Source organism: Eurosta solidaginis, chromosome 1 (genome assembly GCF_040869045.1).
Source record: "Eurosta solidaginis isolate ZX-2024a chromosome 1, ASM4086904v1, whole genome shotgun sequence".
NCBI lineage: Eukaryota > Metazoa > Arthropoda > Insecta > Diptera > Tephritidae > Eurosta > Eurosta solidaginis.
The window spans coordinates 357,682,736-357,701,235 of record NC_090319.1 but is presented as its reverse complement, the minus strand read 5'-3'; the positions used below and the strand labels follow the sequence as shown (position 1 = coordinate 357,701,235).

General features: G+C 36.4%; 1 protein-coding gene across 6 annotated transcripts in view; it reads right to left on the bottom strand.

Moving 5' to 3' along the window:
* Positions 1-13,589, bottom strand: part of AstA-R2 (Allatostatin A receptor 2) — a 66,656-nt gene extending 53,067 nt beyond the window's left edge. For 2 of the 6 annotated variants that reach the window (XM_067774357.1, XM_067774402.1), the window contains exons 1-2: positions 13,452-13,589; positions 11,003-11,945 (exon numbers count right to left, since the gene is read on the bottom strand). In XM_067774357.1, coding sequence (XP_067630458.1) covers positions 11,003-11,560 — 558 coding nt within the window. In that variant the 5' untranslated portion in view covers positions 11,561-11,945; positions 13,452-13,589. Of the gene's footprint in view, positions 1-11,002; positions 11,946-12,126; positions 12,229-13,451 lie in introns of those variants that run through there. The other 4 variants (XM_067774392.1, XM_067774384.1, XM_067774367.1 and 1 more) reach the window with 4 other exon arrangements.
* Between the last annotated feature and the right edge of the window lie 4,911 nt (positions 13,590-18,500).

Sequence of the window (18,500 nt, the reverse complement as noted above, 5' to 3'; positions counted from 1 at the left end):
ATTTTAGTCTTAAAATATAAAAGTTTAGGGCTCTCAAGGTTTTATTGATTTTTGAAAATTTTTTTCCAAATGATGTTTCAGAGTCTCTCCCAAAGTGTAATAATTTTTCATATCTATGAAATTGTAAAATACCCTCCAAGAAAATAATTCTCAAAAATCCATGCAAATTTTAAGGAACCTATAGCATTTACTTTTCCAGACTAGAATTGATTGGGCTATCAAACTGCATTTCAAAAAAAAATCAGAAAACTCTAAATAATAATTTATAAATTTTCGTAAAATTTTCTCGAATTTCCAAATTTTTTGAAAACGTATTTGAGATAGGTTACCATGATTTAAGGTAAAATGTATGTAAAAATTTTTCTGAAACTATTCAATAAAAAAAAATAAATAAGGACGGAATACTCTTCGGCTGTGTGGAAAATCTCTTACCTTCAGGATCGGAGCAATAATCCGATGAAATTTTAAAAATTCATAAAATTTGAACGATCAAGTTAAATGATATATATTACCGGACCTGGCAGACGCTTTTCTGCTCTGGACTTGGTCTTTCTGCCTTTACTTTTCCTCCCTCCCTCTTTTCCTTATATTTTTATTCACTCTTCCTTCTGTCTTTATATTTTTCTGCATCTCTTTCTCCGTCTCTATGAGTTGAAATCCTTTGAGTGCCCTTCTCGTTTTTCATAAAGTTTCGAATATTGGACTAAACGTTATTATTAAAAAAATTTAGTATCAGCAAAAAAGTATATCTGTGGAATATTTTTCATATACTTAATATTTTTATAACTTTTTTTGTCAATTAAACATTTTTGATAAAATATTCATTAAAAATAAATTTTGCTTTGAAATCATGCAATAATTGGTGTAAGTTTATAAAAGGAAACAATTTCAACAAATAATGCACAAAAATTTAAAAAATTTTTTAATAACTTTTATATAAACAACTGCAAGAAAATAATATTTTTTATATAAGAGAATTAGAAGCTTGAATTTACAACATATGCTTAGGTGGTTGGCAACCATTATTGTCTGAAAAAATTGTTTACATCGGTCGAATATATTATATAAAACCACATACTTAAGCTCCAATGCAAAATATGGCTCCAGATTGAAGTGAAGTGCTTCCTGCCTAATTCACTTTCAAAGCAATTTCTGAAAAAAGCTGAAAACGAAGAAAAAATGGGATTGAGTTTGCGCCATAGAAACGTTTCCCTTAAACTAGGCGAGTAATTTTCTCAAAAACTGAGTTTGAATTTTTACTTCGATAAACGAATATCTCTTTATTGACCAGGTCTTCACAATATCTATAGAAGGCTTACGATATGACCTGCGATTTATACTTGCTTCGAGCTAGCGCAGCGGTTATTGCATTCTACGCAGCAAAGATGCTAGACGAAAAGGAACAAGGCCGTTATACGATCACGTATCGAAAACCAATTTCACTCAAACGATTAACATGAGTCAGCAAGCAACATGTCAAGCTATTCGTAAAAATGTTAATAAATTATGAATCTAATAAGTATTTGAAACAACTATTTCATGTACTACTTCAACCTCATCACCATTTCTGTGCTATTTCTGTTTCGAAAATTCAACTCGACCAAGGATCGTATAACACGATACGGAGCCACGTTTAATTACTACCTTCAAATTAATCGGATACACAGTGCGACTGTTTTCCACCACGCTTGTACCAACAGTGCTTAGATGTGAGTTACACCAACTGACTGACTAAACTGGTTAAGAACGCTTAGTTACCAAAGGTGAGTGATTGGGATTTCGTAGGACACCACATGTTAAAAGTGATGGTGGAAAGCAGAGCGAGGGGACAGAATCAGAACTAGTTCCGTCCGTTAATGTGAAAGTTCTGATTGAGTTCGGAAGTAGTGTAGTTTGTTGCATGTGCTATCAGAATGCTTTTGTTAAAAATTTGATTTTAAGCTACACATTTTTGATCCGCACCAATTGTGCATTTATAGTGTAAAGAGTTTTTGACGTATGTAGACTTTTCTTTGCGCCAAGCTTTTGCAAACTAGTGTTCAAGGGCTGAAGTGATCATTATCTTGAATACTTCATCAGTATATAAAATACAGTTTCATGAGTCTCCACTCAATCAAAATGTTAGAGCTTCTGGTTCTACCAGCTTTGGTCTGCAGACAACAACAAGTTTACCAAAAAAAAGCTGATCACACATTTTTAATTTCCATTTAATCAAATTTTTACCACTACATTTAAAGCTTAAATAAAAACATACAAATTGTTTGCAAAATAAAATCAAAATCAAAAACTAACACAAGAAGATTAATGTAAACAGTGAATCATTTTGAGAAATAACAACAAACTAAATATTATGAGTCGATTTAAAATTTGGGCGGGTTGTTAAACGTTTGGCTGCTATTGAGCTATTTAATTTTTGTTGTTGGATATAAAACGAGGTGTGAATGATAGACGGCAATAAATGAAAGAATTCAAACTTTACTTAAAACAAGTAAGGAAGGTTAAGTTCGGGTGTAACCGAACATTACATACTCAGTTGAGAGCTATGGTGACAACATAAGGGAAAATAACCATGTAGGAAAATGAACCGAGGGAAACCCTGGAATGTGTTTGTATGACATGTGTATCAAATGAAAGGTATTAAAGAGTATTTTATGAGGGAGTGGGCCATAGTTCTATAGGTGGACGCCATTTAGGGATATAGCCATAAAGGTGGATCAGGGTTGACCCTAGAATGCGTATGTACGATATGGGTATCAAATGAAAGTTATTAATGAGTATTTTAAAAGGGCGTGGACCTAAGTTCTATAGATGGAAGCCTTTTCGAGATATCGCCGTAAAGATGGACCAGGGGTGACTCTAGAATGCGTTTGCACAATATGGGCATCAAACGAAAGGTGTTAATGAGTATTTTAAAAGGGAGTGGGCCTTAGTTCTATAGGTGGACGCCGTTTCGAGATATCGTCATAAAGGTGGACCAGGGGTGATTCTAGAATGCGTTTGTACGATATGGATATCAAATTAAAGGTATTAATGAGTATTTTAAAAGGGAGTAATCCTTAGTTCCATAGGTGGACGCCGTTTCGAGATATCGCCATAAAGGTGGACCAGGGGTAACCCTAGAATTTGTTTGTACGATATGGGTATCAAAAGAAAGGTGTTAATGAGTATTTTAAAAGGGAGTAATCCTTAGTTCAATAGGTGGACGCCGTTTCGAGATATCGCCATAAAGGTGGACCAGGGGTGACCCTAGAATTTGTTTGTACGATATGGGTATCAAAAGAAAGGCGTTAATGAGTATTTTAAAAGGGTGTGGGGCTTAGTTCTATAGGTGGACGCCTTTTCGAGATATCGCCATAAAGGTGGACCAGGGGTGACTCTAGAATGAGTTTGTACGATTTGGGTATCAAATTAAAGGTATTAATGAGAGTTTTAAAAGGGAGTGGTGGTAGTTGTATATGTGAAGGCGTTTTCCAGATATCGTCCAAAATGTGGACTAGGGTGACCCAGAACATTATCGGTTGGATACCGCTAATTTATTTATATATGTAATACCTGGCAAGATTTTAAGGGTGTTTTATTTCGCCCTGCAGAACTTTTTCATTTTCTTCTACTTAATATGGTAGGTGTCACAACCATTTTATAAAGTTTTTTCTAAAGTTATATTTCGCGTCAATAAAACAATCCAATTACCTTACCATGTTTCATCCCTTTTTTCGTATTTGGTATAGAGTTATTGCATTTTTTTCATTTTCCGCAATTCTCGATATCGAAAAAGTGGGCGTGGTCATAGTCGGATTTCGTTCATTTTTCATACCAAGGTAAAGTGGGTTCAGATAAGTACGTGAACTGAGTTTAGTAAAGATATATCGATTTTTGCTCAAGTTATCGTGTTAACGGCCATGCGGAAGGACAGACGGACGACTGTGTATAAAAACTGGGCGTGGCATCAACCGATTTCGCCCATTTTCACAGAAAACAGTTAGCGCCATAAAATCTATGCCCCTACCAAATTTCAAAAGGATTGGTTAATTTTTGTTCGATTTATGGCATTAAAAGTATCCTGGACAAATTAAATGAAAAAGGGCGGAGCCACGCCCATTTTTAAATTTTCTTTTATTTTTGTATTTTGTTGCACCATATAATTACTGGAGTTGAATCTTGACATAATTTACTTATATACTGTAAAGATATTAAATTTTTTGTTAAAATTTTACTTTAAAAAAAATTTTTTTTAAAAGTGGGCGTGGTCCTTCTCCGATTTTGCTAATTTTTATTAAGCGTACATGCAGTAATAAGAGTAACGTTCCTGCCAAATTTCATCATGACATCTTCAACCACTGCCAAATTACAGCTTGCAAAATTTTTAAATTACCTTCTTTAAAAAGTGGGCGGTGCCACGCCCATTGTCCACAATTTTACTAATTTTATATTTTGCGTCATAAGTTCAACTCATCTACCAAGTTTCGTCGCTTTATCTGTCTTTTGTAATGAATTATCGCACTTTTTCGGTTTTTCGAAATTTTCGATATCGAAAAAGTGGGCGTGGTTATAGTCCGATATCGTTCATTTTAAATAGCGATCTGAGATGAGTGCTCAGGAACCTACATACCAAATTTCATCAAGATACCTCAAAATTTACTCAAGTTATCGTGTTAACGGACGGACGGACGGACATGGCTCAATCAAATTTTTTTTCGATCCTGATTATTTTGATATATGGAAGTCTATATCTATCTCGATTCCTTTATATATGTACAACCAACCGTTATCCAATCAAACTTAATATACTCTGTGAGCTCTGCTCAACTGAGTATAAAAAAAGAAAAATGTATAGAAAGGCTATAAACGGCGAGGGGTAGGGAGTATATAATTTATGAGTTAATCGTGCGTACCACAAGAAAATTTAACACCTTTTTAATTATATCAAAATTTATTATTTAATCTGTTGTGTGAAAAAAATTACAGTATGGTTTTTTGTTCATTACAGTCCCATGGCTGCTTTTTTTTATCTCTTTGATGATTTTTTCTGTTTTGATCTTAAAATTACAAATTGAGTAATGAAAAACTAAAATTTTAAATTTATATTGAATATTATATCTCAAACTGTTCAATTTAAATTTAAGTGGCTTTAAATATAAAATAAATGTATTCCAATTACAAACTATGGTAGTTTTGCATGTCTATCCATCCTCAGTTCGATCACTAACAATTGAACGAACGGATAAAACCAATATTTCGATTTTAAAATTTATTAAAACCATTAAGGTAAAAGATAGTGATGTATGTATATTGGAACGATTTTTCGTTCTGAGAACGAAAATCGACACTGATGATGGTAACAAAACCAAATAAGTCATAAAAGATAGTAATAAAAAATAAATTTAAAAATAAATTTCCGTTTTCAATATCATTCACTTTATTCTTTTTTGTTTGATGTCCTTTAAACAATGTTTTTTTTTGCATTACAATACCCCTTTTCAATCATAGTTGACTGTGAGTTTACTCTTGTCTACAGAAGTCGGCTACGGTGACCGATTTGTGGCTGATCAGGGTCCCGTCATGACAAGTTTTAAAGTTATACCCTTAAATTGTATCGTATTTGCCGATTTCATCGTCAATGAAGAAGGACGGCACGGGTTCTTCTACAATGATATTGATAACGTCAATAAGTATGAATAAATCGAAACTAAAGTAAAGCAAACAGTAGCGAAACATTTCTAAAAAATATGTATTATGTTAAAATATTAATGTTTTTTATATGATAAAGCCATGTTTCTTTTACACGTGTATACATCTACATTTTCGTGTAAAAAAAACAAGCGCTTATTATCACATATATCCTGTTTAGGAAACCCATCTAGCGGCAATTATTGAAGACTCGCGGCAGAGGTAAAAAGCTCGCTACAAAACCGGTTGTACTGAATAACGGGGATACACACCTCTGTTGGTCATAGTGTTTAACATAAAGCTAAATCATTTGCGATAAATAGTGTACACACATTATTCGGTCATAGAAGTGAAGAATAGTATAAAGTTAAAATGGGGAGACATATTTCAGTCGCAACTGAGTGTAATGCATACTGAAATTTAGCAGTACTAATTTTTCCGAAACAATTTAAAAGTGAAGATGAAGTTATGCACTTAGCAGTACATATAAAGTTTGAGTACATATGTATATATATTTGAGATTTTTAAGAATTAATGAGCTTAACACCGATAAATGATTATTGTTATTCAATTATTATTTTTGGTTTTATTGGGAAAAACTGAAAAAAAGGAAACATTTACTGGCATATTGCGATGGTATCATTTCGAAAACCGCCACGTCTTCATCGCCAGGCAATTTCTTAATGGTAATTTATTTCAACAGATTTTACCGGGAATCGAACCGCGGAAAACTGCTGAAATCACAATCGCCTAACCATTGGGCTATTGTGTTGTATTTGCTTTCTTGGCTCATTTCAGTTTTATCCCATTTTCACACTCTCGCACAATTTGAGGCGTTCTGTTTCTATATTAGTTTGTACAAGACGTGCCTTTTGATATTGGTATTGTACCACTCCTCTTCACTGCAGAATATTGTTTGTGTACTATATTTAATACCATTACCTTATTTACTTATTTATCATTTCTTTTCTAGGTTGACTGGCACAAATTGGTCGCACCAAGTGATTTTAAATAGTTTCCCACCTGGTTCTTCCAGCGGCGTGGGTACCGTCCTCTACCTCTGCTTCCATAGGCGGGTTCCGCTAAAAATACTTTCTTATACGGAGCATCATCATTCGCATGACATGTCCTAGCCAGCGTAGCCACTGCGTTTTAATTCGCTGAACTATTTTATTTTGATGTCTGCACAAAACTCGAACAGCTCATCATTTAAATTACCTCGGTAGTCGACATCGCAAACGCGTAGATGTCCATAAATCATTCGAAGAACTTTTCTCTCGAACACTCCCAGAGCCGTTTCATCTGCTGTTTTCATGGTCTATGCTCCTGCACCATATAGAAGGACGGGAATGATAAGTGACTTGTAGAGTATGATTTTCGTTCGCCGAGAGAGGACTTTACTTTTCAATTGCCTACCTAGTCCAAAGTAGCATTCATTGGCAGGAGTGATTCTTCGCTGGATTTCGGAGCTAACGTTCTTGTTTGTGTTGAAATAAACGAAGTCTTTTACTTTTTCGAATAACAGCAGTTACCTACTTCGTTTTGTCCTCATTCACCATCACACTCATTCTGTCTGCTTCTTTTTCAGTTTGTAGAATTCAGAACTTACGGCGCGGATACTCAGGCCGGTGTTATCAATGGCATCAGCATACGCCAGGTATTCCACGCTTTCATAGAATATTGTTCCAGAAGTTCTCCAGTATAATTTTCTCCAGTATGAAATAAATGAAATCGCGATATAAGGAGTCACTCTGTCTGAAACCTCGTTTAGTTCCGATATGCTCAGAGAGGTGCTTCCCGATTTCGACTGCGCTAATGGTGTTGCGAAACGTCATTTTGCACAGGGTATGAGTTTTGCGAGGAAATTAAATTCAGACATGGCGGCATATAGGCAGCTCCATTTTGAGATGTCGAAGGCGACTTTAAAATCAACGAAGAGATGATGTGTGTCAATGTATATTTCATGTGTTCTCTACAAGATTTCGCGCTTAGTGAAAAACTAATAGATGGTATATTTACCAGGTGAGAAGCCGCACAGATAGTGTCTAATCAGCCGATTCACGGCGGGCTAAAATCTTTCACACAATACGCTTGACAGGAACTTATTTGACCGATGTTGAGAAGGCTGATTCCGCAATAGTTGGCGCAGGATCCTCCTACTTGTGTACTGGGCAAAGAACAATTAAATTCAAATAGACAGGTATGCTATCATCTGACCATATTTTGCAAAGAACCTGATTCATGCACCATACCAGTTTCCGCCTCCGTATTTGAATAGCTCTGCAGGAAATTCATCAGCGCCCGCGTCCTTGTTTTTTTTTTTTAATATAGTTATAGCTATTCTGGCTTCTATTGCTATTACATCAAGAGCTTACTTAATGGTACTACTGCTAGCAAACTCAATTCTGGCTATAAATATGTGTACATCAAAGGCAAGTCTACGGAAACTGCGCTTCAGAGCCTTGTTGTTTATTGAAATATCTTTGCTCGAAAGGATTTGTGTCTTGTGGCCTGCCTAAACGTTGAACGAGCGTTCATTAATGTAGGTGCAGATGGCGTTAACAATGCCCTTACGAGTTTGGATGTAAAGAGGTTAACTAACTACTCAGGGAAAGTAAAATACTTCCATCGTTCGAGAAATCTGATATAAGAAGCTTTGTCCTATGGCGTACAACTGAAGGTGGTGTTCTCTCACTACTTCAGTGGAACCATACTTTTAACTCGATTTGAGACAATAAGTTGGGGGAGCGGTAGTTATTGCTTACTGAGTAAAGTTACCTCAAACGCGTGACCTGATGCGGGTAGCATTGCGGGAGGTTTCCTTAAAGAGCGGTCCACTTCAAATGTTTAGGAAATCTACCGTAATCTCTTCATGCGTATATTCCGCTAATAATTATGCTATTATATGTTTTTAATTGTAATATAATTTCTTTTCGTTGGACTGGAAAAGCTTTGAATATAATTCCCCAATTTGTGAGTTCAAATGACCCACGGTACTACCACTAAATTCCTTTACTATATTTAATTGATTAGATCAATTTTTGAAGTTATACTCCTTTAGCCGCGTTATGATAAAATGATGACAGTAAAATTTAAAAAATGAGTTAAGGGGAGATTGCCCTCATTGCTTTAAACATATGAAAACAATTATTTGAAGCAATTTTTAATTTATAGTTTATTTAATAGTTTGGGAGAATTTTAAACAACATTACATCAGGACGGACAAGGCGACAGCTTACCTTAACAACGCATAACCTTTAACACATGATTACATACGAAGTATGGACTGTGCATAAAGCAAATATGCAAAGAAGGCAATTGGGATAAGGTTTACAACAACTAAGTCATGACGGGGCTGCGGGTTCAAATTCCACTTCCGCGAGAAAATGCTTTGAAGAGATTTACAAGGTATAATCGAGTGTTATCGATGTAATGGGCCTTTGTCGGATATAGATCCGGTACGCTCCTGTACCAAAGCACCAATAAGGTGCTAGCCCGACCATTTCGGGAACGATTTATGTGGCCACATTTAACCTTCAGGCCATTCCCTCCCTCCCCACCCCCAAGTTCCATGAGGAGTTTGGGGTCGCCAGAGCCTCGTCTGTTAGTGAAACAGGATTCGCACCGGATAGGTGAGGTTGACAACTGGGTTTTGGAGAAGCTATATATTGCGCTGGCAACCTGAAGGGTTGCGCTACACAGCCCCTTGAATCTGGTATTTTAGTCGCCTCTTACGACAGGCATACCTACCGCGGGTATATTCTGACCCCTAACCCGCTGGGGCCGTCCGTCCTGATGTCATGTTGTTTAACTTTTTCCCAAACTATTAAAATTTTTTTTTAAAAATTTAACAAAAAAGTAATAGGCTGAATATTGTGTTCGTGTGTACGTTCGCTGTGAAATGTACTGTAATGAGTAACTTGCTTTGAGTTGGATTTTCAATACATGACATTATGCGTCACATATATGTATACACAATGTATTAAATCGAACGGGAACAAAAGCCAGCGTTCGATACCAATATTTATCTTTGGGGGTACACTAAGAGGTATTTATAGATGGAATTAGTGGTTGAAGAGAATTATTATATTTCTTTATCACACTCAAAAAAATTTCCGAAAAATTCCTGAAAACGAAGAAGAAATGGGATCGATTTGGCGCTAAACAGATTTTTTAAATTTAATTATATATGTACCTGTCACAGGCTCGAATTTCCATTTGCAGTCGGCAGCTTTACAGTGTAGTACTTTTACCAACTAAGCTAACTAGGACATGCAGATATTGTGAGAAATATAAAATCAATTTTATTGATAAAAAGAAAAAAATGAGTACGTGTAGGTACTTATGTACTCGCGTGAGTTATATTTTTGACATAAGTAAAAAGTATCGTAGTCTTTTAGGTAAAGAGCTTGCTATACACCAAGTTTTAGGCAAATCGAACTGTGAATAGAACAAACTCTGGGTTGCTATGAAGACACCCTGCAAATTTGAATAAATTCAACGGAGTATTTTCGGAGTCCATAAAGATGCATTCAAACCTCTTTATATAAATAGATTTATTGTTGTTGTTGTAGCGATAAGGATACTCCCCGAAGACCTCGAGGAGTGTTATCGATGTTAATGGTCCTTTGCTGGAGGCAGATCCGGTACTTTCCGGTAACAAGCACCATTAGCTACTAGGCCGACCATCTCGGGACCGATTTGGTATGACCACATGAAACCTTCTATTCCATCCCGTCCTCCCACCCCCTAGATCCATGAGGAGCTCAGGGTCGCCAGAGCCTCGGCTGTTAAAGAAACAGGATTCGCCACGGGTAGTTGAGGTTGACAATACCTGCCGCGGGTATATTCTATGCCCCCTAGCCTGCTGGGGTAAATATATTCATTAAATCACCATAGTGCAAATTGTATGTATGTCAAGCTGAAATAAAAATACATACCTATAAATGCAAATAATGCTTTCAAATGCTGGCATTTTCACCATTCGATCTTATTCAACATATATATATATATGTGAAGCATTATGTGATGTGGTGAACGTCCCACTCAAAGCAAGTTTATTCGTACATTTCACAGCGAACATACACATGAACTGCATTTTCAACCTGTTACTTATTTTAAAATATCACTCTCATAGTTTTGCAGAACGGTAATTTATTTTTGGTACCTCAGAACTAATTTCAAAAAGTTGTCAAAAATATCACGTCAGGATAACTCTGAGTTGAGAAGTTAACTTGCCGTTCTGCAAGTAGGCCATAGTGTTAGTTAAAAAGTTAAATAGTAATAGCCGATATTTTTCTACTACCATAAAACTATTTAGTTTTTTTCCACTTACCGTTAAACCATGTATCAATGGCACCGGCAACGATATTGCCAAAATGATCACCCACAACATACCAATTGCCATCTTCGTTACCGATTCCGTGCGTAATTGTCGCGATCGTATTGGATGTACGACGGCCAAATACCGATCAACCGACATTAACACCAATGTATAAATGCTTGCAAATGCAGTTACAACAACCAAATATTGCACCGATCGACACCACAAATCACCGAAAGGCCAATACGCGGTAATATAATCGGTTGCAGTGAATGGTATGCAAAATACAACAAAAAGTAAATCGGCTACAGCTAAATTAACAATTAGTATATTGGTTGTGGAATACATTTGCTGGTTGAAGAATACAACGAGTATGACGAGCGTATTGCCGAAAAAGCCGGTTATAGCAATAATGCCAAAACAAAATGGCACAACGATACGTACGAAACTGCGAAGTTCTGGCGATAGCTCACTTATTTCTTCGAACTGTTCCAACTCTCCTGAGTTAATTTTATTATGATTTGAAGGACTTGAAAAGGATTCTGTTACATTTTGTACATCAAACATCATTTTGATTATTTTTGTTGTTGTCGTTTTAGTTTGAGTAGTTGCTAGCGGCGATTTATTAATTTCTCAGCGAGTAGTAGATTATGATATTCTATACGCTACATTTCTTGTTGTTTGGGTAGTCATCACTAAGTATTTTATGTTATAGTTTATTTAGCAAACAACTGTCCAATATTTTGTTTGAATAAATTTTTGTTTGTTTACATTTCAACCTTGTTGCTTCCACTTTTCTGAACAATCATGAAGAAGTTTGAAACTTGCGTTGGAGAATATTTCATATGATGCACTTTTGGGGGAAGGGAGGGAGTAGGTAGCTTTTATTCAACTTAGATATTATTTTGTTGAAGGATGCAACTGAGTTTGTGTATGAAAAACTGCTCTTCGATATCTACAGACAAAAATATAAAAATTTTTTGTCACAGGTTCTACAAACATTACAACCGTTGATATCTACGAGTTGATACCACTTGTGGTGGAATGTTTTCAAAATTAATCCCTATTATTATCCGATATATGTATGTACATATGTGGTACATGATATATGAATTACAAGCAATCAGATCAATCACCTTATGACAGACGAACGGGATACCTTCAGGATTTTGGATGTGTGGCACAATTCGAGATCTAACATCGGCTCGTATCACTATCTCGTCGTAACCAAAATACGACTAAAACAAGAAACAAACAAGTAAGGAAGGCTAGGTTCGGGTGTAACCGAACATTACATACTCAGCTGAAAGCTTTGGAGACAAAATAAGGGAAAATCACCATTTAGCAAAATTAACCTTGGGTAACCCTGGAATGTGTTTATATGACATGGGTTTCAAATGGAAGGTATTAAAGAGTATTTTAAAAGGGAGTGGCCATAGTTCTATAGGTGGACGCCATTTCAGGATATCGCCACAAAGGTGGACCAGGGGTGACTCTAGAATGTGTTTGCACGATACGGGTATCAAATGAAAGGTATTAATGAGGGTTTTAAAAGGGAGTGGCCCTTAGTTTTATATGTGAAGGCGTTTTCGAGATATCGACCAAAATGTGGACCAGGGTGACCCAGAACATCATCTGTCGGGTACCGCTAATTTATTTATATATGTAATACCGGGAACAGTATTCCTGCCAAGATTCCAAGGGCGTTTGATTTCGCCCTGCAGAACTTTTGTCATTTTCGTCTACTTTATATGGTAGGTGTCACACACATTTTACAAAGTTTTTTCTAAAGTTATATTTTGCGTCAATAAACCAATCCAATTACCATGTTTCATCTCTTTTTTCATATTTGGAATAGAATTATGGTTTTTTTTTCATTTTTCTTAATTTTCGATATCGAAAAAGTGGGCGTGGTCATAGTCGGATTTCGGCAAGTTTTTATACCAAGATAAAGTGAGTTCAGATAAGTGTGTGAACTAAGTTTAGTAAAGATATATCTATTTTTGCTCATGTTATCGTGTTAGCGGCCGAGCGGAAGGACAGATGGAAGACTGTGTATAAAAACTGGGCGTGGCTTCAAACGATTTCGCCCATTTTCACAGAAAACAGTTAGCGGCATAAAATCTATGCCCCTACCAAATTTCAAAAGGATTGGTAAATTTTTGTTCGATTTATGGCATTAAAAGTATTCTTGACGAATTAAATGAAAGGGGCGGAGTCACGCCCATTTTGAAATTTTCTTTTAGTTTTGTATTTTGTTGCACCATATCATTACTGGAGTTGAATGTTGACATAATTTACTTAGTGGTTGCGATGGCAACTTTGCATGACTTTTCAGCCAGCTAGTAGCTAACTTTTTGTAGCTGACCAAAAGTGAGTTACTTTCCCGTAAAATAGTCAACTACCAGTTAGTTTGTCTTCGCAATCAATAATTTTTTTCTTCAGTGTAAATATTTATTACTATTTTTATTATTTAGTACAAAAACCCATATTTTTTATAAATTTCTGTTAAGTTTTCACTTCACAAAACGAAATTATTACGCGCAAATTTACATCACACACAATGCCGCTCTTAAAGTGTTAACAATGCGAATTTGCCATCCTTTCTATACGAAACGCTTTTCAAGAATGAAGGATTTTATATGAAAATTGAGCATCGCGAACAAAATTGAGTAGCATATTCAAACATTTTCATGCATATACATATGTATGTATATTAAACAAATATATTTTCTCACAAGCGTCTGAAAATGCGATCGCCTTTATTTGAGTTAGCTAAACCGCCAATGTTTTAGCTCTTATTCAGATACGTGTGCGCTCTATTTATCTTTTCATTGGCACTGACATTTTTTGCAATATATCGAAATAAAACATTTAAATAAACAGAAGCAACAATGTTTGTATGTATTCAATCAAATTAATAAAAAAATGATGAAAGTTGCCGTATTGGGTGTTAAAAATAGCCAGCGATAAAGGTAGAAAAATATTTTAGCGAAAAGTTCAATTAGAATTTATGGAAGTAAGCAATATGTTCACATAAACAATGGCGCAGATAATGGCAAATCCACCAAACCGCGAAAAATTTTAATTCAGCACATGTACTAAGTACACATTAAATATTATGAAAATTGTGTCTAAGTCATCGTTGGATCACATGAAGATGGGACTTTTGATATGTGATAGAATAAAAAGACCGGACAGATTTCTTCTTGTTTGAACTTTGTTTTGGTTAGGTTAGGTTAAGAGGGCGTGCGTCGGTATTACTCACACTTCCACTCGGATACATTTTTGTCCATTTTGAATGCCCTTAGTAAGTGCAGGTACCTCCTAGTGGTCCTCAACGAACCACTTGCTTTCCTTGATGAATCCAAGAAGAAGCAGTATCCAGATCGAAGTTGAGAAAGCTTTTCTCTTCTGCGAGTTCAGGGTATTTATCTTTAATAACGGGTTCGCCGGACAATTCCTAACATAGAGATCCGACGTCTTTATGTGGAACTAATGTAATTTCTGGTGGCGTTTTTCTTCATAATGCTTGCGGATATTACTTTTTAAACCCCTGCGAGGCGGGCTCTCTTCAATCAAATGTTTTGTTGCGATACCCACGTTTCCGGATATTCAACAGGAACTGTGCCTCACTGTGTAGATGATATTCTGGGAAGATAAGAATACAGCCCGTAGCAGTTCTGAGAGCAGTGTTTTACAGGCCTGTATTTTCTTCCAGTGAGTTACCTTTAGGCTTGGAGACCACACCGGGGACGCGTAGCATACAAGAGGCCGGCTACATGCTCGCCAAATTGTAGATCCTGATCGACCGTCATGCCTAATATTTTTGGGTATAAGACAGTCAATAGCGTTGTGCCACTGAAGTGGACATTGACTAAGGGCTACCATTTCAATGTAACCACATTTAATTTGTTGCGTCTCTCAAAGAAAGTGATATTGAGGCCCTTTATGAATGACTATTTTTCAAATTTGGTTGTATTTTAGTTGTGGAAGCTTTGGCTAAGGTCAGCAATAACAGCTTATTATACAGAATAAGCTCTGAGAAGACCGTGAGCAAGACTGGTGAGCAACGAGAAATTCACGGTCAGCACCTCATTATAAGTGATGAATGAAAATTGTGAAAAGTCACCACCACATCAGTTGCACTTCATCAAAATGAAGAAAGTGTCTTGAGAGCATGGGTCGACAAAAAATAAAGTTGCATGTCCGTATACGGAATGATAACACAATTGTGCTATGGAATGCAGACCCTTGGTTTGGAGACTTAGCACCGCGAAAAAGTTCCAAAATTTAATGGTTTTATGTAATTTATTTACTAAAAGCTGGCCATTTAGACAGGTCGACGAATTTTAATATTAAAGAAGAATCCCCAGGTCAGTCTGTGAAGTGCCGGAAAATGCGCTGTCAGCATCTCTTTATAGTGCAGAGGGTTGTATAAAAATTTTGAGAAATATATTTAAAGGGTCATTTAAGTAAAGGAAGGTCTGCAAGAGATATAAAGCAAGATTAATTGTATATATCTTGACAATTTGCAGTTTTGTGCTACTTTAAATTGGTCATACAGGGCGGGACGTATGATGAACATTACTTTTTTCTGCTCAGTTAATATATGTAATACTCCTATATTGCTACAAAAGGCTAGGTACATTCCCAAACATCAGAGTGCCGATGTATCGCGGCATACTGAAATGTTCCAGTTGTTTGTTCCGTGGCTTCCAGTAGCAAATTTTTCCCTCCGCGGCGGTACGAAGTTCTATAATTATGTTCCCACTGTTCCTGCATTCCATCGTGTTGACTTGTGCTCTCAGAGAGGATGTCTGCCGTCTGTCGCGGTTGCATCCCTTCGTTGCCTAGATTTCTTTGTGTTTTTTGTTCCTTGGCTTTAGCCGCGTCTTTTGGGTGAGACGATGAAACTGTCTGAGTCGATGTTAGGTCCTCGAATCGTGCGCACATCTAAAGCACTGGAGGCATGCCATGCCGTCCGTCTATCACAACGTAGTTGATCTGATTGCATGATTTTCGACAGCCATGAAGCTCGATGTATATATTATGCGTGAACGTCGTGCTGAAGACAACCATGTTTAGATCACCAGCGAAGTAGACCAGCTTCAGTCCATTAGGAGAAGTGTCATTGTTCAGGCTGAACTTTCCGACTGTGGGGACAAAAACACTTTCCTTGCCCACCCTGGCGTTAAAGGTGCCAAGTACGACTTTTATATCATGGCGGATGCAGCGCTCGTATGTGCAACCTGAACGTTCATCGAAAGCGTCTTTCACTTCACTGACTTTCTCTTTCTTCGGTGCATGGGCGTAGATTAATGATATGTTAAATATTTTGCTTTTATTCGGATAGCGAAATGTGACTTCAAACTTATGTCTTTTTGATAGAAGATGTGGCTCAAATGTCAGTAAAAGCGAACACGGTATAATAAATTGCAAATAATGGTCTAAAATGAACGTGGGATATGGTATGTGAATATATTACGATAATACTGATATGCTTAATTGTTGAAAATACTCTCAAACCGGATTCGCATCAGTGGATATTCAAAAGTCCACGTTCGTACAACAAGCAATACCCGCATAGGTTGTGTGCATTTTTTGCAAAAGCTAGATAAAACGAAAACGAAATATTTCTCTCGAATGCAGCCTTATATTTGGCGCCAAATCGGATGTTAAACTGCAACGTTTTTTTAAACCGATAGTCGATGAGAGAGAAAAATATGTGGGTGAATAAATATAGGTATTACTTAGAGTTTGATAGCGTAGAGAAGATTATGATGGAGGCGACGACATCGAGACTCGTCCAGTAACAAAAAAAAAAAAATATTAAGAGACACAATGTCACCACAACACAGTAAAGAAGCGACGAGTAAACAACCGGAACAGCAAACTCAATGGCGAATGCAACAAAACGGATGTCCAACCGAATATAGAATATTTGTACTTATATCGCCGCCCAAACACAGAGCGAGTTAATTCGGATTAGCCAGCTACTTCGGAAATAACTTCAGTATTAAATTTTGGAAATAATTATTAAGCTTCACAGCGAGCTCTAAGGTCTGAAAAGGATTAAGGGCACTGCTGATGGCAACATTACCAAAAATGTACGTCTGTTTTTTTAATGTGAATATCAAATATGTTTGTGAGACGTAAAGCAAATTTGATCATTGATATTAGCTACTAGCTGCAGTTTAACGCTTAAAGTCTTTTGAGAAGTTAAGCACAAAGTTTAATTATGTTTAAGTTAAAGGCCCGTCACATAAGCAGTTTTTCATATAGATGCGTTTAACACAACCTTATACATTATGAGTAGATTGCACGTTTTTTTTTATGGAAAACGGCAGATCGAACGACACTAGCGCTCTCTGACGTGAAAAAGTAGCCATCTTCCTACTTTTGTTGCAAGCAAAGCATAAGAAGAAGAATTTGACATTAAGGTGCTTTCACACTTTGCAAGTGACATTATTATACTCAGCTCAGCAGAGCTCACAGAGTATATAACGGCATAAACTAATCGAGTTAGATATAGACTTCTATATATCAAAATGATTTGGGCGAAAAAAGAAATTCATTTAGCCATGTCCGCCCGTCCGTCCGTCCGTGCGTAAACACGATAACTTGAGTAAATTTTGAGGTATCTAGATAAAATTTGGTATATAAGTTCCTGGGCACCCATCTCAGATCGCTGTTTAAAATGAACGAAATCGGACAATAACCACGCCCACTTTTTCGATATCGGAAATTACGGAAAACCGAAAAAGTGCGATAATTCATTACCAAAGACGGCTAAAGCGATGAAACTTGGCAGGTGGGTTGACCTTATGACACACAATAGAAAATTGGTAAAATTTTGGAAAATAGGCGTGGCACCGCCCACTTTTAAAAGAAAGTTTGCAAGCTGTAATTTGGCAGACGTTGAAGATATCATGATGCAATTTGGCAGGAACGTTACTTCTATTACCGTATGTGTGCTAAGGAAAAATTAGCAAAATCGGATTACGAACACGCCCACTTTTGAAAAAAAATTTTTTTTTAAGTCAAAATTTAACAAAAAATTGAATATCTTTACAGTATATTAGTAAATTATGTGAAAATTCAACTCCAGTAATTATATGGTGCAACAAAATACAAAACTAAAAGAAAATTTCAAAATGGGCATGGCTCCGCCCTTTTTCATTTAATTCGTCTAGAATACTTTTAATGCCATAAATCGAACGAAAATTTACAAATCCTTTTGAAATTTGGTAGCCATAGGGGCATAGATTTTATGACGTTAACTGTTTTCTGTGAAAATGGTCGAAATCGGTTGAAGCCACGCCCAGTTTTTATACAGGGTCGTCCGTCTGTCCCCCCACTCGGCCCTTAATACGATAACTTGAGCAAAAATCGACATATCTTTACTAAACTTAGTTCTACTTATCTGAACTCACTTTATCTTGGTATAAAAAATGGCCGAAATACGACTATGACCACGCCCACTTTTTCGATATCGAAAATTACGAAA